The 26,284-nt window shown below is 49.7% G+C and overlaps 1 protein-coding gene across 5 annotated transcripts in view; it reads right to left on the reverse strand.

The window, feature by feature from the left end:
• Positions 1-5,701: 5,701 nt before the first annotated feature.
• The window catches only part of Anks1a (ankyrin repeat and sterile alpha motif domain containing 1A), a 164,292-nt gene continuing 143,709 nt past the window's right edge, over positions 5,702-26,284 (reverse strand). For 2 of the 5 annotated variants that reach the window (XM_042683852.1, XM_042683853.1), the window contains 11 exons: positions 19,086-19,184; positions 18,239-18,391; positions 17,989-18,096; positions 16,546-16,707; positions 15,222-15,347; positions 14,819-14,890; positions 14,573-14,659; positions 11,526-11,663; positions 10,717-10,887; positions 9,620-9,717; positions 5,702-8,251 (listed from right to left, as the gene is read on the reverse strand). In XM_042683852.1, coding sequence (XP_042539786.1) covers positions 8,248-8,251; positions 9,620-9,717; positions 10,717-10,887; positions 11,526-11,663; positions 14,573-14,659; positions 14,819-14,890; positions 15,222-15,347; positions 16,546-16,707; positions 17,989-18,096; positions 18,239-18,391; positions 19,086-19,184 — 1,218 coding nt within the window. In that variant the 3' untranslated portion in view covers positions 5,702-8,247. Of the gene's footprint in view, positions 8,252-9,110; positions 9,718-10,272; positions 10,372-10,716; positions 10,888-11,525; positions 11,664-14,572; positions 14,660-14,818; positions 14,891-15,221; positions 15,348-16,545; positions 16,708-17,988; positions 18,097-18,238; positions 18,392-19,085; positions 19,185-26,284 lie in introns of those variants that run through there. The other 3 variants (XM_042683851.1, XM_042683849.1, XM_042683850.1) reach the window with 2 other exon arrangements.

Below are 26,284 nucleotides of genomic sequence, written 5' to 3' on the forward strand. Positions count from 1 at the left end.
CCTCTGATTTGAATTTTTTTAAAGTCCGCATTTGGAAGCTTCAGTGTCTTAGAGGCAAATGCATCTCTGTGAAGATGCCTCTCCGGAGGTGCAGACGCTACACTGGTAACAGAACCGCGCTTTGCACTTCATAATTAAAATCGGGAGTAATCAACTTACTCATTTTGAGTTGGTTTTCCTTGTCCTTCCACATGGAAAAGGACAGGCATTCTGTCTAAATAAGCAGAAACAGGACCATTTGACCCTGCCCACTGATACGAGGGAATTTTAAATTGTGTTTATACTAAATTGCGCTAAAACGTATCTACCCTGAAGTTTGCCACTAGTGATGTTTAGTCCATTCACAGCTGGCACCAGTATTGTGACTATTTGGTCTAGAACCTTTTCATCACCACTGAAAGAATCCCACTCCAGCTCCTGGCCCCAGCAATCTGCTGTCTTGGGTTTTCTTATACTATATATTTCATATAAATGGAAATACAACATGTAGCTTTTAATGACTGGCTTCGTTCACTTAGTTTTTTTAAATTAAGAAATTACAATTTTACATGAATATTTAAATGGTATAAGGAAAGGGTATGACTTTACTCATCTGCATGTAGAAAATTTTCCCAGCACTATTGAGACTGCTTTTCTCCTACTGAATAGTGTTGATATCCTTGTCAGCAATGAACTGACTGGCTAGGCAAACTCAGTTAACACCAAACACAAAATCTACCCTCCCTCCTTCCCTCTTTTCCTCTCTCTTAGAAATAAGTCATCAGGGCTGGATGCTAGTGGCTCACACCTGTAATTCTAGCTGTTCAGGTAGATGAGATTTGAGGATCATGATTTGAAGCCCAAACAGAAAAGTCCATGAGACCCGTTTCAAATTAATCACCCAAAAGTCAGAAGTAGAAAAAGCTACCAGAAGGCTCCGGAAGAATGTGGTGCTGATCCCTACCACCACCATGGTGAAGCTCTCACATTCCTGTTCCCCACCACAAGTGAATGGCCTTTACAAACCCCGAACCTAGATCTGTAAATCAGAGAAAGATCACAACACTTAAGAATAAACAAGACAAGATGCCATTCCCAAAATCCAACAACAACACAGGGGAGGACTTGGAGTGAAGAAGAATGGGCAAACTAACATTGAATGGGCTGGGAAGGTGGCTCAGTGGTAGAGTCCTTGCCTCACATGCATGAGGCCCTGGGTTTGATTCCTTAGCACCACATAAGGAGAAAAAGCCAGAAGTGGCACTGTGGCTCAAGTGGTACAGCACTAGCTTTGAGCTGAAAAGCTGAGGGACAGTGCCCAGGCCCAGAGTTCAAGCCCCACGACTGAAAAAAAGAAATCATTAAAGCACTGATAAGAAAAATTGCTGATGAAATAAGAGCATATACTTGAAAAACTGGAATAATACCAAGAGAAGGCAGAAAAACAAGACAATGAAAATGCAAAACATGAGACTATATCAATATAATGAGAAATCATGAAGAGCTCTATGAAGGACATGAGCTATATCAACAAAGAGCTGGGAAGTATGAGAGCTCTACCTCCCTAATACAAAACACAGTTAAAAGTATAAACAATAGAACACAAGTTGAAAACAAGGTATCAGGAGTTAAAGCAGAGGAATTTACAACAAACAGTCAAATATATTGAAAAAACAACATACGACAGGGACATTCAAGAACTAGCAGATTTGGCCAAAAGATCAAATCTATGTATAATGGAATAAACAATGGAGAATAATTTAAAACTAAAGGCACTGAGAACCTATTCAACAAAACAGAAAACTTCCCCAACCTCAAGGAACAAAATTTCATTTGACTGAGGCATACAGAACTCCAACTAGGACAGCTCAGACAACATAACCGCAGAGAGGGGCTGGGAAGGTGGCTCAGTGGTAGAGTGCTTGCCTTGCATGCATGAGGCCCTGGGTTCCATTCCTCAGCACCACATAAGCAGAAAAAGCCAGAAGTGGTGCTGTGGCTCAAGTGGTAGAGCGCTTGCCTTGAGCTGAAGAGCTGAGAGACAGCGCCCAGGCCCAGAGTTCAGGCTCCCAGGACCACCACCCCCCCACCCCCCAAAAAATATAGCCTAGGTTACACAAAGAGCTTGAGCAAACAAAAAAAGAAAGTTGATGTAACTCCGTTTCCAATCTGATCACAACAGAATTAAACTAGAACTCAACAGCCAAAGATACTACAGAAAACACTCAAACACATGAAGACCAAACAACACACTGTTCAGTAACAGCTAGGTCACTGAAGAAATACAAGGAGAAATCAGAAAGTTCCTGCAATCCAAAGAAAATACAACATACCACAGCCTCTGGGATATAGTAAAAGCAGTGTTGAAAGTGCATAGTTAGAAGGGCCTACAAAAAGAGGAAAGATACCACTCAAGTAAATCACTTGTAAATTACTCAGTAATTAACTACTAAAGCTAGAAAAACAAAACCCCAAATTACTAGATGGAGAGATAATAGTAAAGATCAGAGCAGAAATGAGTGAATTAAAAGACTGAAAAATTACATGCACATTCAACAAAAATAAAAACTGGTTCTTTGAAAAATAAGATTGACAAACCCTTAGCTAATTTGACAAAAAAAGAGACCCAAGTCAACAAAATTAGTGATGAAAAAGGAAACCACTACAAACATTCAAGAAATCCAATATATTATGAAAGATTATTTTTGAAACCCATATGCAAATAAGATGGAAAATCTATAGAAATGGATAAATTCCTATAGACATATATGCTGCCTAAGGTGAGTCAAATTAGACCCATAAATAGTCTCCCAATAAAGAAAAGTCACATTCCTATGGATTCACAGCTGAATTGTGTAAGACTTTTTTTGGCCAGTCCTGAGGCTTGAACTCAGGGATTGGGAGCTTTCACGGAGCTTCTTTTTGCTCAAGGCTAGCACTTTACCACTTAAGCAATAGCACCACTTCTGGCTTTTTCTGAATAGTTCATTGGCGATAAGAGTCTCATGGCCTTTCCTGCACAGGCTGGCTTCAAACTGCGATCTCAGGTTTCAGCCTCCCAAATAGCTACCATTAAAGGCATGAATCACTGGCACCCAGCTTGAATTCTCTAAGACTTTTAAAGAAGAACAGTATTCCTCAAACTTTTCCATAAAATAGAAATGGAAAGATTACTACTCAAACACATTTTATGAAGCCAGCATCACACTCATTCCCCAAACCAGGGACCCAATACAGACACAAAGCTCTTTAGTAAAATACTTGCTAACAGTATTCAACAATCAAAAAAAATTACTTATTAGGATCAAGTTAGTTTCATCCCAGTGATGCAAGGCTGGCTTAATATATGTAAATCAATAAACAAGACACCACATTATCAGTGCTAAAGACAAGAATCACATAATCATCTCAATAAAAGCAGAAAAAGCCTTTGACAAAATCCAACATTCAGTGGGCAGCAGTAGCTCATGCCTGTAATTCTAGCTACTCAGGAAGCTGAGATCTGAGGATCACGGTTCAAGACCAGCCTGGACAGGAAAGACTGTTGAGACTCTTACCTCCAATTAACCCCCAGAAAAAGCTGGAAGTGGTACTGTTGCTCAAGGGGTAGAAAGCTAGCCTTGAACAAAAAAAGAGCTCAGGGACAGCCACCAGGCCCTGAGTTCAAGCACCAAGACAGGAAAAAAAAATAAAGACACTTGCCCATCTATGTCCCTTGCTTCAATATTCACAAAGCCAAGTTCTGGAAACAGCCCAGATGTACTACAATGGATGAGTGGATCAAGAAAATGTGGTTACCTGGGCAGGGAAGGTGGCTCAGTGGTAGAGTGCTTGCCTTGCATGCATGAGGCCCTGGGTTCCATTCCTCAGCACCACATAAGCAGAAAAAGCCAGAAGTGGTAGAGTGCTAGCCTTGAGCTAAAGAGCTCAGGGACAGTGCCCAGGCCCAGAGTTCAGGCCCCATGACTGACCAGACCAAAAAAAAAAAAAAAAGTGTTACCTGTACACAATGGAATTTTACTCATCCATTAGAAAGAATGGGATTGTGTCATTTGAAGGGAAATGGATGGACCTGGAACAAATTGTGTTAAGTGAGCCATGTTGACAGAGATAAATGATGCATGTTTCACATGTGGAAGCTAGATCTAAAATAGAATTAGGCATGAACACATATACAGGGCTCAATGCATTTACACACAAACTAACTAAAAAGGGTATTCTCTTAGGGGAGGAAGCTGAAGGCCTAACTGGTCTGAATAGCTAGTTTATCAAAGCAAATATCAGAAGTGAAAACATGTTCTGGGGGATGGGCAAAGGAAGGTACAGGAACGGAGGAAGGCTAAGAAAATGTAGTCATTATATTTAATGTACATCATATAAAACAATGAATTGTGGGCTGGGAAGGTGGCTTAATGGTAGAGTGCTTGCCTGGCATGCATGAGACCCTGGGTTCCATTCCTCAGCACCACATAAGCAGAAAAAGCTGGAAATGGCGCTGTGGCTCAAGTGATAGAGTGCTAGCCCTGAGCTGAAGAGCTGAGGGACAGTGCCCAGGCCCAGAGTTCAAGTCCCACGACCGACCAAAAAGAGACCGGTGCAAATAAAACTGATACATTGAATTGAAAAAAAATGATGTAAAATGCCGTAACTCCACAGAGGTCTGCCACGCACTCTGCTCTTGTCGCCATGTGGACAGTGGTGCGCTCGGGCCAGCGCTTCCTCCCACAGGCCCTCACACCCCCGCATGTAGATGCTCTTGAGAGGCTGGGGGAAGTGGAGAGCGGTGATGGGTGGAGGCAAGGACGAATGTGGTGCTATGATGTGCCCCATCTACTCCCCAACCCGTCCTTCTCTTTCCATTCAGCCCCTGCCATGTGGTCAGGTGGTGTGCTGCCTGTGGTGCCAACGGCAGGCATGGATGCCCAGCATGGACTCACTCCAGGTCCAAAGGCACCACAGCCACCACAGCCTTGGGCTGGAGGACTATAGGCAATGTAAGGTGTTTTGGGTCGCATCAGAAAGGACTGTGACAGTGGCAATGTTTCCTGTTGCCATGTCCCAGCAGAACAGGTGGCACAGGTTAGGACCAGACCTGTCTCTTCGGGCTGTCAGATTTTCCTGCCTAGGAGACTGTCACAGCAGGGAGGGATGCGGTGGGGTGCGGCGCCTCTCTGCCGGGCTGCTGTCTGCTTTCATGGTGACTGCGCTGTGGCAGTGACGCTCCAACTTAGCGCTAGAGCCTAGGTTTCCTTCTCTGCCATCAGCTAGCTGGCTATGACACAATTTTTTTCCTTCTCTAGGCCTTATTTTCTTGGCACATAAAATGGGGTGTTGGACAATCACCAGACTAGTGACTGTCTTTCTCAAAATATTTAATAAAGGGAACATTTCATAAAAACTCATGAATAGGAGTGCTCTGTGTTGGACAAGTAGGGGCTGGGACAAGTTGGAGCCACTGAGCTAGTTTCTAAGTCCTCTCCAGCCCTCCTGTGTAGGTAGGTGTCTTAGCCTTTCTGAGTCTTAAGACTCAGTCAGGTTATGCCAACTCAGAGGTGTGCAGAGCTAGTAACAGCAACTTTTAAAGCTGCTTGTGGAATCTGGAATACAAACACACATCTGGAGCAGCAGGCTGGAGTGTGGCTCTAGCATTCATGAGGCCCTGGGTTCAAATGCCAGCACCATCACAAAATTTTTCAACTCATACTAAAAGAACTAAGGCCAGTTTGACATTGCTTCTCATTTATTAATTCAGTCTGTTCTAAATTGTACAGTTACGAAAATAACAAAACCGAAGCTGGAAGCCCAGAAATATTTACACTGTGTGTAGTGAGGTCAGTCTATGTTGTTGCACAGGTTGGCTGTGTTTGGTACCACAAGGTGTTTATAATTCAGACAAATTCAGACAGATAGACAATTCTATGTACAGTAAAACAAAAGGGGAAGTCATTCAAGTATCAAAATATGGAGACAAAGATTAAATAACATTTTTGTTATAGTTCATTGCCATGCCATTAGCAACAACGTTCTCGTGAACTGTGTTGTGCAGGCCTGGGCACCTCAAAAACCGACCAAGTTCAGACTAGTTTCTAATGTCTTGACGACCGCACCTATGCGTGATGCCTGTTCAACCCAAGGCTTCTCAGGGATCTCCCTAGGCGGGAAGTGCAGCGGTACAGATGCAGAGCTGGGCCTACTGCCCAGGGCAGCGGGCGAGCGGAGAGGATGGGAGGGGACAGGAGAGGCAAGCAGGGAGCCTGCGGCCAGCACAGGTACTGAGTGTGTCTTACAGCTCCCCACCTGAACAGGCTCCTTCACATTACAGGCATGGCGACCAAGTTTCCCATACCTGTGTGTCCTGTGCTCGGGGGAAGCGTGAAAGCTAGGGCTGTTCCACTGGACACCTGTCTCGAAAGTTACCATATTCTTCCTAGGGACAGGAGTGATGGCCCCAAGGCGCAGTGAAGGAGGAGGAAGAGAAAGCATAGGACAGGTCCAGTAACTTTCCTTTCTGGAATATTCACAAATAAACCAATCACAAAACAAGACCCAGAGCAGATTGACCAAGGCTTTCCAATAATGAAAACACCCTGAATATAAATAAGATATAGCAGCTTCAAGGGAAATAAATGCCTCCAGGCGATTTAAAAGCAGTACAGCTTGAGGAACTCATGGTAGTGTTTACACGTCTCCCTTCAGGCCTGATGCCCTCCAGCAGAGCTGCCCAAGCTGTGCCTGGTCTGAGGGGCAAGGCAGAGGTGCCCAGCAGCAGGGCCATGCATCTTCAGGGGGATTCCTGCACAGTCTAAGCTGTGCCAGGGTGGGAAATGAAGTTTAACTTCCAGGTCCTTTTTAGTTGCAGAGGGGTGCACTCCAGCACTGGCTGTGCTGGGTGCGGAGCAAACAGGAGACCCACAGTTCCTGCTTTCCACTTCTGCCCCTCCACGGTGGGGGGTGTCTGGTGTGCTTCCCTACGCAGGTGCACAGCAGAGTCATGATCTGCAGCCCTTGCTGGGAAGCACGAGTACCCATGACAGGAATGGGATGAACTGAGGCCTATAAGGTACTTGAGGTGGAGGCAGGGATGGGCAGTACTCCTCATTGCTCCTCACTCGAAGGGCCCGGACAGTGGCTGCCTTGGCTTTGCCTCTCTGCCCTATTGGAAGCAGGCACCCACACTTCTACTCAATTCCAGAAGGAAGACCATCACCCAAGTCACTATGAAAAGCAAAGCAAGCTGACAGAAAGATCTGAGCAGCAGGGCTGGGCCAGGACAACAGCCAGTCACTCCCAAGGCAACAAAAGCGGGGGAGGGGAACCAAATAGACTGTCAGGTGATCTAGCCTTTCCCACACCTGCACAGAGATATGTCCAGCTGTGGAGAATCAAACCAGTAATCTGGAGAATCCCAATGAGCCCTGTCCACCTACCTCCTCAGATGAGCCATAAGTTGATAAGCAGCAATCTTCACTGACCTACCCGGAATGCCCAAAATGAAAACTGCTGCGTCTCTTTTTCAAGCTTGGCTGCACAGGATGCCCGAGAGCAGGGGGCAGCCAGCCTGGGGGCAGTCGCTGGCCATCGGCAGTGAGCCGCAGAGAAGCTCCTTGCACCACCCTGACTTCCAGGCACCAGAAACTACAAGCTCATTTCTATTTGGCCACTGGACCTTCTCATGTGGGCCCCAAGAAAGATAATGGGAACCTTTGCTTTGGCCCAGAAGCCTGTAAGGCTGTGTTTTTACCCAGCTCTAAACAGGGACGAGAAGTTAGGTGTGAACAGACTAAGAACTCAACTCTGCCCTGAGTCTGCTCCTTCAACTCATGCTGCTCGCCCCTACAGCCCTGCTGTGCCAAGATCAAGGAGAGAGGGCTGCACAGACAGCCTTTTTGGCTGCTCTCAGTTCTCCTCTGTCCTCTGAACCCCTGGCCGTTTGTCTCAAATTGGCAGTTTTACCTAGAGGTTGAGCCAAGTATTAAAATTTCATTTTATAAAAAGGTTTTCTATTAAAAACATTTGTATTCTGAGCAAATCACTTCTTGGCCCTCTGGAGTGTCATGGGCTAGAGGCCTGGAATCGTCTCCGCAGCCGGGGCAGGACTCACTCTGAAAGACCTGGTGGTGCAGGCCCAGGCCAAGCAGCCGAGAGCAGCTCCTATAGGCAGGGGCTGGGCCTGGGTCTTCAGAGCTGCAGGCGAGGTGGTGGTGGTGGGGACGGAGCCTGTGCGCCCCACGTCTGTGTTTCTGCAGCACAGTGCGGTTCCTCAGTGGCTCAGCTTGGCAGAAGCAAACAATGGGGGAGGAAAGGGTTAACCAACAGGCCTACACAAGTGGAGGAAATGGAAAGGACACACAGAAGCAGAACAGAGGTCCCTCACAGCCTCCCCAGGCACCCTCCAAGGCCCACAGCCCACTGCTGCCTCTGGCCCAGTCATCTGCTCAGGAAGACCCAAGGACAGCAAGTGGCAGAAGGACCCACCCTGGCTTATCACCTTGGCTGGTGACTCTAACTTGCTGGCTTTCCTACTGTACACGGCTACATCTGTACCATTTCCTGTGGGAACTGCTTCCTTCCTGTCCCCTGCCATCTAATGTGAGCTGCCCGCATTGGAAAATGCAGGTTTCCTCCATGACTCAGCTCCACGATGCCAGCTGCTGAAGCACTGAGGTGAGGAAGACTGAGAGACTGAGAGCTGAGAGAGGGTGCTCAGGGGAAGGCTGGATCACGGCTAGCTTGGGTCCCCACACATGAAGAAGTGTCAGAAAGCTCCCAGAGACAATGGAGGTGGCTTGGTGCAGGGCCCTGTGCTCAGGCAGCTCTGCTCTGAGGGAAGAAGGTGCACATGTGTGCAGGACACAGGCTTCCTTATGCTGGCTCCCACAGGATGTTCTCCTCGGTGAGCTGGACTCCAGAGCTGGGTCTAGGCCCTCCAGACCTGGGCCTCTATGGTACAGTCATGAGCGGTTGACCACAGGCACCCCCCACCCCACTCCTTGGCATGGAGTTGTGTGTGTTCAGAGGCTCACTGTCCCACTTTGGAGCCAGCATGTGCCCAAGGGCCTGGCCTGTACCTCTGGCCTCCCAGAAAGCACTCTGTCACATCACTGAGCTCAGGGTCTCACCAGGGCCTGACCAGGAGAGCAAGCCAGCCCGAGAGCAGCTGAGGGGAGCAGTGGCTGCAGCCAGCTGTGAACAAGTGCAGGGAATTCTGGCACTGGGTGGTCACAGTGGTTGGTTGTGTCAGGAAGGTGAAGACAGAGAGCTCTTGGCACCCAGCTGTGGCTCAGGACAGAAGAGACAGAGCCACTTCAGAAGGGCCACCAGTGGGGCCGTGTGGCTGGCCGTCCCTCCCCTTAGGCTCACAGGGCCTTCTGCAGAGCTGCCCTGGCACCCACCTCAAAGGCAACTTCCCCCTCAGCTGTCCCCAGCCCAAAGGGAGAATTCACAGTGTTGGGTGGCACTGGGTACGGAGCTGGGAGTGCGGTGTCTAGAGCTGCTGCCAGGAGGAGGGCAGGTCCCAGCAGATGTGGGGCCATGGCGGTGGCAGCTGGAAGGAGTTGAGACAGCAGAAAGATCGGGTGGCAAAGGCACAGTGAGACTAGTGGAGACAGGGTGGGCTGTTTAGAAGATAGTGGTCTCATACTTGGTGCTGAGGCTCCGCTTAGAGTCTGGCTTTGGGTCCACAATCCAGGAGACACTGGCATGAGATGGGGCCTCTTGGTCTGTATCAGGTGGTTCCAGCTGCCAAACAAGGAAAAGGAGTGGAAAGTCAGCAGGACTCTGAGCCAGGGGTAAACAGGGCCCAGTGTACTCTTCCCCCAAGCCAGGCTGAAGCTTCAAAGAGCAGGCTCCTAGAAGGTAGAGTGGGAATGTCACCTCACTGGAGCCTTTTAGGGATGGCTACTTCCAGGGACTGCTTCCCACAGGCATTCCTTGGGGCTACTCAGGTACAGGGACCTGGCCCTACTTAAGCTTCTTGGTCTAAACCCCAAGCTGGTCATAATGGTCAGGAAGGGGCTCTGGGGCTTGGTGACCCCAGCCCTCAAGTAGGGCAGAGTTCAGCCCAAGGCAGGAGTGCAACAATCACCCCAGTCCTGTGGGGAGGACACAGAGAAATGGAGAGCAAAGCACACGTGGGGAAAGGCAAGAGGGAATCTCAGGAAGAGAGAGGACAATGTCACGCGGGCAGAGGAAGAGGCCACCACACTCCGAGAAAGCTCACGGTGACTTCGGGTTGACGGATACACAGACAGCATTCAGGGAGACGGACACACAGACAGCAGGAGGTGTAAAGACCTTGACTCCGGGACTAAGAGACGGCAGCGGTAGGTAGGAAGGACGGTGGGTGGTGCAGGTGTGACAGTAACAACAGCGACTATCAGGGGGCAGCGGCACCTGGGCGCAGAGCAAAGCAGACACAGACACAAGGACGATGTCACTGGGCACTCACACGGCCATCCCCACTAGCCCCATGGTGGCCTTGCCCTGTGTTGGGCCCGGAAGAAGCAGGGGGGTTGGCAGTGCATTGGCAGAGGTCTGCCTACCTCATGCCAGATGAGCTCAGCTCTCCATATGGAGACCTGGCAGATGGTAGGGAGCTAAGGGGCCCACTTTCCTGGGAACAGCTGTGTGCAGGATGGGGGAAAGCCCTGCACTTGTCCAGCTCTGCCCTGAGCCCTGGAGTCCTGGGGAACAGGGAGCCACAGGGGAGGGGGAGGTGTGGGTAACGGCACCACGTACTGCAGACTTCCTCACGCCGACCCGAGGCTTAGGCACCGGTTTGGAAGATTTTGTTTCAATCATCTCAGCTGCAGAGGCCCCCAAGGTCCTGGACTTCTGGGCCTGCAGAGCCAGCTGATAGGCCACCTCGAATGCCTGCCCCAGTGTCAGGATGATCTCGTAGGTCAGGTTCTAGGCGGAAGCAGAGCAGCACCTGAGTATGGGGCTTAGGAGCCGCTTCCTCCCTTTGCTCTTTCTGCCCTGGCCTCACAGGCAAACAGAACAAATTTGTCTTAAAAACACAAATTTGTTCTAATGCAAGTGGGACTTAGGGAACAATCTGAGCAAAACACACTTTGTATTTCCTTATGCATAATTCTATCTCAAAGAAATCCTGGGTGAAGGTAAAACCTGCAGCCACGTGGGCCAAACTGCATGAGAACACACCAGCCACCTCACGTCCTGGGCCCTTTCCCCTCTTCCTCTCCTTGTTCCTGCTTGGCAGGTGGGTGGCTTTGCCTTACTCCCACCTGTATTGCCCTTTCACACTGACTTGAGCTCTCTTCTCATAGAGAAGGACCTAGCCTCAGTGGGCCCATGGCTGGATAGGTGGATACTTTTGCAAATCGGCCTCTAGCTTTTCCCAAGATAGAATATGTATATTGCAGAACTAAAGGTATTTTGATTATTATCTTTAGTACAAGGAGCTTTCAACTCAATAATAATTCAATTTATGAGTACTATGTATCTTGATCACTTGGGAGCCTGCATGGAACTGGGTGGTCCTCGGCCCTGCTTGCTACTGCCTTCTCATTTGCTGATACACTCACCACATCCACTGTGCTGAAAACATGGCAGTAGTGGTGGCTGGTCTGCAGGTCCTTGGTAATATAGGCAAAGGTGCACAGGTCCTCTGGGTCCTGGGCCGCACAAGAAATGTTCCGGATCTCGTGCTCTGCGATGACATTCTGTTGGGGAAAGCATGTTCTGGAATTCATGGCTCCCTTGAGGTGTGCTCGAGCACTATCACCCCAGGCTTTTACCAGCATAGCACACTAGCTATGAGGGGGAAAAAAAAACATTTTGTTTTCTCAGTAGGGGTGGGGTTTCCGTTCTTCAAATAACTACCAAGTAGTAGTAAATGTTCACTGCCAACCATGAGCTCTCACCAGCCTTTGCCATCTTCCAGGGTGGGGGTGAAGTGGGAAGAGTGTCAGGAAAGTGGGACCCTGAAGTGGCAGGTCATGGGGAACCTTTTGTTCACTGAGAAACTCACCCTTAAAGGTCTCTGAGCACTGAAGCCAGCGGAACCCGCGTTGGGAGTTACTATGGGGACAGGTAGGAAGATGGAAGAAGAGATGAGAAAGGGCTCTGGAGTTGGCTGACTGGAGCCCAGTCTCTCACAGGGAGATGACTGCTATTATAGGTGAGTCCCTGCAAAAAGGGTCATGTAAGCTGGGCACAGGTGGCTTACACCTGTAATCCTAGCTACTCAGGAGGCAGAGATCTGAGGATCATGGTTCAAAGCCAGCCTGGGCAGGGAGTCTGTGAGACTCTTATCTACAATATACCACTTGAAAACCGGAAGTGGTGCTGTGGCTGAAGTGATAGAGCGCATGCCTTGAGCTGAAGAGCACAGGGACAAGCCCAAGCTCAGATTTCAAGCCCCATGACGATGACGAAGATGACGGGCCAAAAAAAAAAAAAAAAGATAGATAGATAGATAGATAGACAGATAGATAGATAGATAGATAGGGTCATGTATTAAGGGCTTGATTCCAGCTGGCGGTAATATTCTGAGAAGTCTTAGAAGCTTCAGGTGGGAAGGCCTGACTGGAGGAAGTAGGTGTACTTCTGATGGTCATACCTGGTCCCCAGTCCTTCCTTTTTGCTTCCTGGTTGCCATGCAAAGCCAGGCTCCCCTGCTTCCACCACCAGGAAGTGCTGTGGCTCAGGACCATGGTGACAAGGTTAAGGGACCATGCCCTAAAACCTCTGAAACCATGAGCCAAACATATTCTTCCTCCTTTAAATGGATTCTCTTAGTATTTGGTCATAGCAGTGAAAAGTAACTAATATAGAAAACTGCTACCAGATTCACTGCTGGGATGCAACCTGACCATGTCGTTCTTAAGCCTTTGGAGCTGGTTTGGGAGAGGAATGTGGAAAAGTTTGGAAATATGAGAAGAACTTAATGGTCATTCTGGGGGACCCTTGGAAGACCAGGATGCTGATGTAAGGACAGTAAAGATGGTGCTCAGGCTTCAGATGGGAATGAGGACTCTAGTGAGAGTTGGCCTCAAGTTCATTCATGTTACATTATAGCAAAGAACTTAGCTCCACTTTGTCCCTGTCCTGAGACTGAGGGAGGTCGAGTTTAAAGGGATGGAATATTTAACTAGTAGTGGCAATTTCAGAGAAGCTCAGCATTCAGGCTGTGGCCTGTTTACTGACAGCTGCTTTTAGTCAGGGTTACATTAATAGGGAGAAAAATTAAGGCAGAAATAAATGAAAAGCATGTAGTTTTTCTGTAGCTTTACAGAAGACATGGTTTCTGGAAAGAAAATTCATCTGAAAGATTTTCTCTTGAGAAGAAAGTACTTCCGGGCACTCTGCTCCATGAGGGCAACTAGGAATGTGTTTTACTTCATTTCTCAGTCCTGAGCAACCTAGGCACTCAGAGACCATGCAGCTGTGGTCTAAGGAGGCCTGGCTACTGCTTGAGGTCATGGAAAACTTGATGCTCGTTTTTCAGGTATGCAGAATGCAAGAGCTATAGGGTCATGGAGGTTTCCACCCAGATTTCAAAGGACAGACTGCAGGCCAGGCAATATATGGCAGGGTCAGAGCTCCTGAAGATAGCCCCTGAAAAGGCAATGAAGTTGTGAGGCTGAAACTAAAGGCACATAGAGACCACAGAAAATTAAGGATACCAGGAATGCAAAACTCTTCTGAGAAGATGAAGGCAGCAAATAGAGCCAGTCCAAGAGAAAGGCCATGTGGGTTATAGTCAGCAAAGAGGCCGTAAGACTGCTCAAGTCTACTCAAACTCCTGACACAGTCCCTGAATGCCAGCCTTGGAGCTACAGGATTTAGTGTTTGCCCTGCTGGGGTTTTGGTCTTGCTTGCGAGGAAGTCTGACCTTTCCTTGCTATTATTCTATTGCTTCCTTTTGGGATGGGAATGCCACTTTATCTTGGGAGTAGGTTAATTTCTGATTTTTTAAATAGGGGCTTATAGTTAAGAGTTTGCCTTGAGTCTCACAGGAGACTTTGAATTTGGACTTCAGAAAAACGTGTTAAGAATACATGTATTCTTAGAGATAGACAAAATGCACCTGGATTATGAGATGAACATCTTTTGTAGGCCAGTAGAACATCATGGTTTGGATATGAATTGTCCCCTCAAAAGGATCATGTCATGGAGCTTTGGTTCCCTGGTGGCGCTATCTGGGGAGGTGCTGGAAACTTAAGAGGTGGGCCTGGCTGGAGGAAGTATGTCAGTGGAGATTTTCTAGTCCCTGTGCCTCCCTGTGTCTCTGTTTCCTGGCCACTCTGAGGTGAACAGCCTCTGCCACATGTTACCACAGCCATGATGTTCAGCCTCCCTACAGACTAAGAAACAAGAGGTCATTGACTGAAGCCACTAGGACTGTAAGAAGGAATAAATGGGGACTAGGAAGGTGGCTCAGTGGTAGAGCGCTTGCCTCACATGCCTAAGGCCCTGGGTTCGATTCCTCAGCACCACATAAGCAAAAAGAAAAAAAAAAAAAAGAAGGAATAAATGCTTCCTCCCTTAAGTTGCTTTTCTCAAGAACTGGGTTAAAGCAGCACAAAGTCTAACCAACATCCACCAACGGTCCTTGTGAGAAGCCTACCTTGTTGGAAGCATCGATGAACTTGACACCTTTGTATGTGATGGACAGGATGATAGTGGGAATCTTCTTCATGTGCTCCGTGGATTTCTACAGGAAACAAGGGAGGTCCTGAGATTGCTCCTTCTCCTGATTCACGGCTCCTCCCAGCCTTCTGTGGCATGCAGCATGGCAGTACCAGGGGGCTGCAGCTGTGTTTCCATCTCCTGCTCTCTGTCCTAGCCGCCTCCTTCCCCACACACAACCTACCCGCATTTTGGCACAGGCGTCTTGTGTGGACTCTGTCCCTCGCAGATCTTTGATCAGCATGGAGCCTAGGTACTGTGGGAGGAGCAGTGGGCTTAGATACCTGTATTGCCATGCAGGGTGACCAGCCAAAGTGAGCGTCCCCCTATCAGGTGGTTACCTCTCAAAAACTCCTCCTCCTCTAACGCTAGCAGCAGAGCACCTCCCCCACCCCACCCCCAATTTTACTTTCTTACGATCACTGGGGATTTTCCAGAGGCCTTTTCCCCTCCCCTCTGCTGCTGGGAATGGCTGCAGAGTAGAAGACAGCTTCTGGGATCTGGCCTTAAAGAGGGCCTGAGGGCCTCACGGGACTGGCTGAGAAGGTGCAGGGAGCAGGGAAGCTGGGAGGGCAGGAACAACTCACATTGGCCTCATAACCACAGGACTCAAAGATGAGTTTCTCTGGTTGGTGTTGCCAGCTCTGCACAGGGGCGTATGGGGCAGCCAGACTGGGGGGTCGCAGGGTCAGCTTGGCCTCCCGGGGCTCCTCCTGCAGAACACACACAGTTGGACATGGCTCACCTGCTGTAGGGAAGAGCTCACAAGCTCACTGATGGGCTCTACCACACTCAAGTGAGGACACCAGTGACAACAGTAAGGTGAGGGTCAAGTACAAAGGGCAGGGCCCAGATGAGTAACCAGAAGCACTGTGACAGGGGGAGCTGCTATTGACCCGAGAGGAAAGCAGAGCAGCAGGGCTGCCAGGAAGGTCTGTGGTGTCTAGGAGTCTTGGAAATGGGGATAGCCGCCTAACAGGTTGTACACGAGGAAACACAAGCTGTGGGTTGTTCTGCCTGAGTGGCAGGAGCTGGGTCCCTTAACTGGGGAGCACCATGGTGAAGACACACTTAGCTGCTGGAAGCAGCGGGGGCAGTGTCACGTCTACGCAGGTGAGAGCGACAGGTGCACAAGCAGGGTCCCAGCATAAGAGACGGAGAGGAGGGAAAGACTGAGAACCATTTTGGATTTCTATTCCCAGCAACATGCAGTCTCCATACAGAACAACTGAAACTGCTAGACACTGTTTTCTACTCTAAAAGCCGATGGCTGCGCTGTGGGGAAAGAAAGGAGACTAAACTTGGACTTCAAAATGGTGCCAACCCTGTCTTGGTGAGGCACCTTGCCGCATGTCCAGCTGTGCCCACCATGGGCCTCTAAAAGGCAGCAGAGGAGCAGACTAAGACCTGGCAGGTGGGATGGGAGAATGCTGGGCTGAAGAGGTTGCAGAGGAAGCTCTGGGGACCAAGCAGGGTGAGAATAAAGGAGGCAGGGTGCGTGCGTGCGTGCGTGCGTGCGTGCGTGCGTGTGTGTGTGTGTGTGTCTGTCTGTCTGTCTGTCTGTCTAGGATGGGGGTATGTAGACCGTGTGTGTGTGTGTGTGTGTGTGTCTGTCTAGGATGGGGGTATGTAGACCAGCAGTCAATGGCAAATCACTGTAGGTCTCTGGGGCCCATAAACAACACAAAGCCTCTCCTGAGAAAACCCTGTGCCCACCTGTGGGGCTGGGTAGTGGGAGGCAGGCAGTTACAGAGGAGCTGTGTAGGTGAACCTGGGAGGGAGGGAGTCTGGGAGGACCCTGGGACCTCACACAGTGCACAGGGTAGGAAGTCAGCGGAGCAGGCTGACATCTCCTCCCAACCCTGATGCCAGCCCAACAGGGTGCTGGAAGGCCCTGGCCTGCCTGCCCACCTGGACTCGGCAGCGTTCTCGAGAGGATGCTGTGGGGTCATGTAGACTGTCATGCCGCCTCCAGCCTGTGTCCCCTGGAGGCAGCAGCAGGTCTGCTGACCGCCCGGCGCAAGAATCATTCTGGCTCAGTGGGGATGATGTCTGGGAGATTAAATCTTGGCACTGAAAGGAGAGAAACCATGAAGTTCACACCACCAGCCTAGCCTCAGATTGGAGGTATCGGCTGGTCCTGGGGACACACTGGAAATGGCTAGGGGCTGCAGAGTCAGGGGGACAGAAGAAGCAAGGATCTAGGGGGTCAACAGCAACTAAGGTGATATCAAATGCCCTACCAGCCAGAAACCTGAAGTGAAGGCTGGGACGGGGCCCTGCCCAGCTGGTGCAAGAAGGAAGCCTCTCTAGAGCTGCAAAGCCTTGAAGACCCTGTCCTGTGGGGACCTCGAACAGCCACAGGCTAAAAGACCCTTGGGAGAAGAGCCACACCCACAATGATCAGATATGAAATTATCTGTGGTGATCCACCATTGATCTCTGTGTACTGAGCAGCACTGGCAGCCACAGCCTCCATGAAAGGACGCCACAATGTTAAGATCTAAGCGTTGTCTGGCTCTTGGTTTAGGGCTGGCTTCAGCCTCCTCATGCGTAAAGCAGGAGAAACAGTACCCACTTTCTGAGGTGCAGGTCCAGTCTCCATTGTATGTTATCTACCATTACAATACAGCCCTATCTGGCAGATTCCATGAAGCCCAACCTAATCCAAGCCCAACCCATCCCTTGGCTTGAACAATGTGTCATCTGTGAGGTTCTGAAAGTGTAGGTTTCTCCCAATCCTATCCCTGGAGGTACAAATCCCAGGGCTTGGGCCAGTAGGTGATGTCTTGTCAGAACCCTCAGCTTTGTCTTGAGCTCCTGAGCTGCTGGGTACAGAGCTGAATCTAACCCCTTGATGTGGTCCCAGTAATTCCTGAGACTACTTTATTTAGTCCTGTATTTAAACTGATTTTTTTTGGGGGGTGGGGGTCGGTTGTAGGGCTTGAACTCTGAGCCTGGGCGCTTTTAGCTCTTCAACTCAAGGCTAGCACTCTACCACTTGAACCACAGTACCACTTCCAGTTTTCTGGTGGTTTATTGGAGATAAGAGTCTCATGGACTTTCCTGCCCGGGATGGCTTTGAACCATGATCCTCAGCTCTCAGCCTCTTTGGTAGCTAGGATTACAGGCGTGAGCCACTGGCACCTGGTTTAAATTGATCTTTGATTACAGGCCATCTCAAACACTTCAGGATATAATTAATAATTAATAAATAACCCATGTCGATGCATTTGTTTTGAGCTCAGTGAGAGAGGGCAGGAATGCCACCTTCTCTACAGAGGTCACATTGTCTCTGAGGAATTCCTAAAAATACAAAGCATGAGCATGTATGCCTTTCCTCCCCTCACTCACTCTCAGCTGGGAGAATCTTGGAGGCTTCTGGGGCGGCTCCTCGTAGGGTCTCTCAGCAAGGGAGGCGATGATGCGCTTGCGGTGGCCCAGCAGGTGGACCTTCAGGACCTGGCAGTGAGTGGGAGGAAGGCAGTCAGAGGTGACAGGACCCTTAGTTCCCTGCTCTCCACTTTCCCCCAGCCCTGCCTCCCGCCATGGCTGTGTGGTCACCAAAGGAGGCATGCCTCAAGAGGGGTGTGCTGGCACTTACATTGACAAGCTCCAGCTCCCAGAGGTTCTTCACAGTGTCAATGGAGCTGTAGCCACTGGCCAGGAATGAGTGGATGTAGTCCTGCAGCCCCAGGGAGTCCAGCCAGGAGGTCACTGACGGGGGACTGTTTCCATCATAGCCTAGGGCCTTCACCTGCAGACCAAGAGGAAGCAATCACATCTTAGACTCACAGGATGAGAACTGATGACCTAGGGGAGACCAAGGAAGCCCCTTAGCACCTCAGCAACTTTTCCCTGGCACAGCTCTTTCTATCACTGTTCTGGGAGGTGGGAGCCACTAGATCTGGGGAAGACAGCTTTGCAGGTGAGGTGAGATGGAGGAGTGTAGAATGCCTCCACCTGGGCTCTGAAGGTAGTCATACACCTACAGGGACAAGACAGTGGTGTGTGCTGTGGAGGGAGGAACCAGGGAAACATGGGGAGTACCACTAGGCCTGGGCCTAATAGCTCCTGTACCATGGGGAGACAGTGCTGTCTCTGCTGCCAACTCCTCCAAGGCCTCTTGGGGGTCAGGATGGGCCAGCCTGGGCTCTAGTGACACACCAAGCCTGTGGTACCAGGCTCCTGTACTGGGAACACCCATAGAAGCTCCCCCGTCTGCCTGACAGGGTATCCATGGTCCCTTGATATTTGCCATTTTCTAGGCTTGCAACTTTGTGAGGAAAGGAACAGGGTTATGAGCCCTACTGGGCTTGAAGGAGGGCAGATGCTACCTGGTAAGATCTACATGTACCACAGCCAAGCTTGTCCTGGTTCTTGGTTTAGGGGTATCAGGGAGATGGCACTGGCCCTGGCCTGGGCTGAGGCTGCAGGTTGTGGGCAGTCACCTTGGGCAGGGAGCGGGCAGCCTGCAGCAACTTCCGCCGGTGCTGTGCATCACTGATGCCAATCTCCCTCAGGTCCTGCTCTTCCATCACATTAGACCCCTAAGCACAGAGAGGAAGATGTTAGGGTGTTTTGAACTGATGGCTGGCCAGGTCAGCCTTTCATAGAGCCCAATGCCAGAACCAAGAGGGAGGGAGACTGGGGTTCTTAGGCAGAAGGACAGTGTAAGCTGTATTGGGATAAGAGTCTAACCCAGGTCAGATCCCTGGGCAGCCCATTATCTTGAGGGTTTCCAGGAACCCTGCCACCAGCTACTTTGTTAGCATCCCAAAGGACATTCTAAGATCTTTAGGATTGTATGCCAGGAAAAGCAGATCATATACACACCAGGGCAGGGTATAGAAAGGACAGCCACCACCCCAGGCAATTTCCTGCCATTCCCAGAACCAACACTGAGGCTAAGTGATCATGCCTAGGGATGTGCGCCTAGATAGGCAGGAGAGGGCACATCTGTTTCCATCCTGGCCCAGGCCCTAGGAAAACCACTGGGAGAGATGACAGGGCTCTCTGTTGGTCACCTCAAATCTTATTAAGGACAGGAAAGGGAAAAGCAGCATCTCCAGCTTGTGTACACCCACCCATCCAGGAGGGTCAGGGCTTTCTCTGGGCCAGCAGCTTCCAAAGGCAGCTGTGGCCCTGAGGCTAAAGGACTAGTTCCCCATATGAGTGAAGCCATGTCAGGGCTCTCACAGGGTTAAACAGTGGATTGCCTGGGCCTGGGAACTGACCCCTGACAGGGACCAGGTGCACTATGACTTCTCTTACATGCATCTGCCCACCATTGCCTGGCTGAGCTGACCTTGCCTCCTCTGGGACTGACAATGCTTCCAAGACAGCCCACATAAACACTGTCTCCCTCAACCTAGCTGGTGACAGGAGGCACTCACACTTTCCTGCTTTCCTGACCATCCTGAACCCCACTCAGACCTTGTCTCCCTTCAAGGGAGAGGCTGTCCTGGTAAAAGCCATTGGGAAGAAGCACAACTTATCTCAGTCCTAGTTCCTGAAGCCTCCTGATGGCTCTTGGCTGTGGCCTTTAGGAGGTGCTTTCTGGGAGGTGCACAGGGCTGGAGGAGCAATCTTCCCAGTTAAAGGGAAACACTTCTCACCCTTGTCATCTTCCCAAGCACATTGTGAGTGTCCCTGTTTCCTTTGTGGACCAATGTGACATCCATCTCATCCACCTGCTCCTGTCTTCCTGGAATACCTTTCTTTTTTGAAGTCTTGGCTGAGTTCGAGGTGCCATATTTACCCTTTAATCAGCAGTAGTTGCTGGTCCTGAGTCAGTCTGGAGTCAAGAGGGATTGGCCTTTGCCGGGTGCTGGTGGCTCATGCCTGTAATCCTAGCTACTCAGGAGGCTGAGATCTGAGGATGGCAGTTCAAAGCCAGCCCGGGCAAGAAAGTAAATGAGATTCTTATCTCCAATACACCACCAGAAAATCAGAAGTGGTGCTGTGGCTCAAGTTGTAGAGTGCTAGTCTTGAGCTGAAGAGCTGAGGGACAGCGCCCAGGCCCAGAGTTCAAGCCCCATAGCCAACAACAACAAAAAAAAGGTGTGTATGTGTGGGGTTTGGCCTCAAGCTGTCCACACTCCATGTCAATGTGTGGTTTCAAGCTCTGCTGCTGTGTCACATTCTGAGCTCATGCTATGAAGGAAGGACGCTGAATGGAATCTGCATCAGAAGACACATGTGAAAAGAGGAACCAGTCTCAAGTTCTAGGGAAGGACTTGGAGAAGTCAGCTCTCCTGGGTTCCTCACCTCTAGGAAGAATGGTGAGTTTCCTCTTGCACTTTCCCCATCCACTTTATACAACCTGTGCAAATAGGTGGCAAGAGCAACTGCCACCACAGGCAGGCTATGGTTTGGCTAAGGGAACACACAGACATCTGGGATACCAGGAAGGACACCTCTATTACCGTTCACAACCAGTAGAAGCCATGAAAGAGGGAGTGGCTGCTAGCACAATTTCATATTAAACAATAGCCAATTTAAGCCAGGAGCTGGTGGCTCATGCCTGTAATCCTAGCTACTCAGGAGACTGATACTTGAGGACTGTAATCCAAAGCCAGCCCAGGCAGAAAAGTCTATGAGAGTCTGATCTCCAATTAAAAAGCTAGAAGTGGTGCTGTGGCTCAAGTGGTAGAGCGCTAGTTTTGAGCAAAAGTTGCTCAGGGACAGTACCCAGGCTCAGAGTTCAAGCCTCAGGATCAGGAAAAAAAAAAAAAAGCCAGTTTGGTGAGCAGACAAAAACATGCTTAAGTTTCCTTCTTTTATAAAGGGCACAGAGTAGGCCAGAGCAGACTGGAGCAATTAGAACTGGCTCCTGAATTAACCAGCTCCATCACTCTCATAACTCTACATGCTGGGCGAGGAGGGCCTTGGAAATGGCACGGAGTGGCCTGCTCCTTCTCCACATAAGAGGACTGCTTAAGTCCGAGGGTGGCCTGTGAGCCCAGGAGGCCCAGGCTAGCAGTGTCAACTCCTGGGATACTTGAGGAGTCTGGCCCTCAGATGACAAGATTTAGTTAGTCTAGGATACAGGAGTGTTCCTTTCCCAGCCTTAGCTCCACCAATCCTGCTTTGGGCTCTACTTTAACTGGATACAGAGTTTCTGCACAGCAGTGGCTAATACAGAGATTGGCAGAGAGCTGGGTGCAGAGGCTAGCAGACTATGTAATTGTGCAGTTACTCAGTACACACAGCATAGCACCAGGATGTACCCTGCTCAGGATGGACCTAGAAAGGAAGAAGACAAAGGAGGAGGTATGGTAGAAGCATGGGGCTAGGGCAGGAACTGGAAGGGCATCTCAGGGGTTTGAGAACTGTATGGGAAATTACACAGAAGCCAATAAAAAAGTGTCTTCAGCCCCATCAGGGCTCACTCTATGTCACCTGTCATATCTCTACAACATGGAGACCATGGTAGAAACCTATGGAAAAAGAAGCCAAGAGGAGGAGCAGGAGTCTTCCTGACCATGGCCTAAGAAGTAACAGCTTTGTGATGAAGATTGTTTCTAACCCATCCCAAGCCTGCCATGGGCTCATTTCCACTTTCCCATATCTACTCCAGCCCACCATACCAGCTCTGTCATGCTCTGGAGGCCAAAGTGCACCTGGATTTAGGGGATTTCTATCCAGTGAGGGCCACAGCATTGTAGACCTCAGGACTCCCTCATATGTGGTTTTAAGCCCATCTCTCCTGCCTTACCAAGGGACTGGCCATGCACTATTCTTAAGCCAGCCCTCCTTTCCCACCACAGATAAGCTCTGCTCCTGCTTACCTACCTTCTTTTTTTTTTTTTTTGTCGGTTGTGGGGCTTGAACCTGGGCCTGGGCGCTGTCCCTCAGCTCTTCAGCTCAAGGGGAGCGCTCTACCACTTGTGCTACAGCGCCACTTCCGGTTTTCTGGTGGTTTATTGGAGATAGGAGTCTCATTGTCTCTCCTGCCCGGGCTGGCTTTGAACCGTGATCCTCAGATCTCAGCCTCCTGAGTAGCTAGGATTACAGGAGTGAGCCACCAGCGCCCGGCTTACCTAACTTCTCTCTAGACTTTCCCCAAATCCCAAGTCCCAGGGCCAAGGCTGGACACACAGGTTGGTGTCTCTGCTCTCTGAGGTCCCACCTGTAGCTCCAGGCCAGGTATGTAGAAGCCTGGTAAGCTCAGGCTCTTCCCCTCTGTTCCTGCAGCACTAAGGACCTCCATCTCAGCCCAACATTTGGCTGCTCTATCGCTTTAGGTACTGTTTCCCCATCTGGACCATAATGCTCCTTAAAATACCATATTACCTGCTGCTCTGACTTTATGTCCATTCATGGTAGGATGGGGAAAACAGACTATGCATCACAAAGGAAAGTGAAGCCATTTCTTTGCTACCACCAAAAACACTCTGGCTTCTTCCCTCTCACTTCCTATGCATAGATAGTGGATGTTTCTTTGTGAAGCATTAAGATCATATTGCAGCTGGGTGCCAGCTACTCAGAAGGCTGAGATCTGAAGATTGTGATTAAAAGCCAGCCCATACAGGAAAGTCCAGGAGCCTCTCCAATTAACCACAAAAAGCTGAAAATGGATCTGTGGCTTAAGTGGTATAGTGCTAGTTTTGAGCAAAAAAAGCTCACAGACAGTGCCCAGGCCCTGAGTTCAAGCCCTAGGCCTAGCACAGGCTCGGGCACACACACACACACACACACATACCCCATAGTGCATAGGTTTTAGGGGCTCCATTTCACATGTGCACGTGTGCGTGCGCGCGCACACACACACACACACACACACACACACACACACACACACACACACCATAGTGCATAGGTTTTAAGGGCTCCATTTCTCCACTCAGCAATATGAACACTACCCATATCGGGTAATCCTTCAAAACAGTTCTTAAGGTCTGTCATAATACTCCAGTTTCAGACCACCATCATGTATGCAATCAATGCTTTTGTGCTGAGAGGTGAGTGCTGAACGAGTAACCCAGAGCTACACATGTGCCAGCCACTAGTGCAGATTTCCTTCTATATCCTAAAAAAGCCCATTTCCTCTGACAAAAATGTGGTGGTAAGGGAGCTGCAATGGGCATGCCATTAGGCAGGTTGGCAGATATGGGAACCACCTTCCTGTGCATGTCTTCCTGGATCTGGTGTCGTCCTATTAGGTCCCATCAGTGGGACCTCCAAATCAAAAGGCAAGAGTAATAGAGAATTAAGTCCATGTAAGACTTAGGAAGTCAAAAGAGAAGCCTTTAATTTCCTACAAGGCTTAAATGTGTTCTGTGAGGCCCAAAAGGTGAACTTAAGACCCATGGGCAGGGCTGAGAATGTGGCTTAGTGGTAGAGTGCTTGCCTAGCATGCATGGAGCCCTGAGTTCTATTCCTCAGTACCAGAAAGTGGCGCTGTGGCTCAAATGGTAGAGTGTTAACCTAGAGCAAAAGAAGCTCAGGGGACAGTGCCCAGACCCTGAATTCAAGCTCCAGGTCTGGGGAAAAAAAAAAGCCCATGGGCAGAAAGCATGAAACAGATTTTGACTCAATATAAAGAATCTGAATCAAGGCTGAACAATGCAATGAATGCTCTGCAATTTCATAATGTGGTAAATCCTGGTCACTGGAAGACAGCAGAGTAAATTATCCAACTTCAGGCACAGGAAGGATAAGCAGACCACATGACAGTAAAGTCTCTTCACCCTGAGATGGAGCTGCATGGCATCATAGGGAACCTGCACTCCTGTCAGAGGGCACTTCCACAGCAGTACCCCAGATGTTCCCAACACATCTGGAGCCTACTTTGCATCCAGAAGAGTATCTTCAGGGTATTTCAGATCCAAGGGGAATATTCATAGCTTACTGCAAACCAAACTATGTAGAAATGAACCACAGCTAACACGACAGAAACACCGTAAGCAATAAGATTAATGTTTGTGCTCCCCCTGCTCCTCCTGGTTGCAAAAACTTAATCAGCTTTAGGGTCCATCTGGCAGTTGACATGCAATTATCCAGGATGCTGAGCATGGCTACTCAGGCTATTCCAGGTATCTGAAGTAACATGCCCAGCAGTAGGCTGCTGCTATCCAATACACCCAAAGCCATGAAGGGCCAGGAAGGGCTGTGCAGCTGGAATCCTGCAGCAAGGGTCCTCTGGAAAAAGTACATCCTAGCAGAGCTCTGCACCTTTGTGGACATCTGGCCCAGGGCCACACTTCCCCAAATGTCCACTCTCTAGACTGGTCAGGCAGGGGTAGGGAGGCGGTTCTAGGGAGTCTCAGGGATTTTCAAGGGCTGGGCACCTAACCCTTTCCAAAATTAGCAAAAGAGAGCTGAGAGAACTCAGAGCTCAGCTTCTGCACCTCTGAAGTACTGGAAAGGTAGTCTGTGATCCCCAACCACCCTCACTTGCCCGTCAAATGGGCAGCTGGATGAAAGGGTGCACTCGGACAGGGAAAGCCCTCAGTGTCAGGGGCTACCCAGCCCTGCTCACTGGTTGAGCACATCTCCTCTGTCCCATTCTGACTTGTTTGTTTTTTCTTAAAGAACATAGTGAGTCAGGACATAATAATAATCACAAGTATACTTAAACTTTTTAAAAGAAAGAAAAATAAGCCGGGTGTTGGTGACTCACGCCTGTAATCCTAGCTACTCAGGAGGCTGAGATTTGAAGGTCATGGTTCAAAGCCAGTCTGGGCAGGAAAGACCATGAGACTCCTATCTCCAATAAACCACCAGAAAACCAGAAGTGGCGCTGTAGCTCAAGTGGTAGAGCGCTCACCTTGAGCTGAAGAGCTGAGGGACAGCGCCCACGCCCAGAGTTCAAGCCCCATGACCAACAAGAAAAAAAAAAGAAAAAGAAAAGGGCTATTTTAATACTTAAAAAATTTTAAAAGCAGAAGGATCACCAGCCTGAAGCAGGCTTTGGGAGGGTGGTTTGTTGCAGACTTCCTTGCTGTCCTGGAGGCAGAGCTGGCTTGAGTGAGGTGAGCAGTCTCAGTCAGGGCTCCTCTCCAGGCAGGCACCAAACTCAACCTACACTGGCTCTGCTGCATGCAGAGGGCAAGGCGGGGAGTGGGTGCTGGCTCAGATCATTACCTCTCAATTGAGGCACAGAGCACACACACACAGCTGACAGCATCTTCTGGGGGTAGCTTACATCCTAAGGGGCTGTAAGAGCTGGGGACAGACCTTCCGGACAGTAAAGGGGATCAGGGCAGTGTGAGGATTGCTAGATCCACCTCAAATCAAGCTTCCCAGATGATTCACATCCACACCCCTGTACAAAGAGGCCATGTAACATGGCAGTAAGCACATGGCCTCTGGACCCAGACCACATGAGTGCGCATTTCTACTCTGCCCATTACTAGCAGTGTGCCCCTGGGCAAGCCACTTAACCTCTGCACACTTCCTGGCATGAAATATCAGCACACACCTCAGGGCTGCTGGGAAGCCACTGAGCTAACACACAAACCTCCTAGACCAGCCACAAACGTCAGCAGTCCGGGCCAAAGGCCCACTCCTGGGGATGTGGAGGCTCTTGACTGGCCTGTGCCCAGGCCACACCTTGCACAGCTTCTAGAGGAGGAACAGTGAGTCACTTTTTAGGATGATGGAGGGAACACTAGCTCCTAAGCCCAGAGTCCCAGCTGGGACC

Source organism: Dipodomys spectabilis, unplaced genomic scaffold (genome assembly GCF_019054845.1).
Source record: "Dipodomys spectabilis isolate Male_0828 unplaced genomic scaffold, ASM1905484v1 ptg000085l, whole genome shotgun sequence".
In the NCBI taxonomy this organism is placed as follows: Eukaryota; Metazoa; Chordata; class Mammalia; order Rodentia; family Heteromyidae; genus Dipodomys; species Dipodomys spectabilis.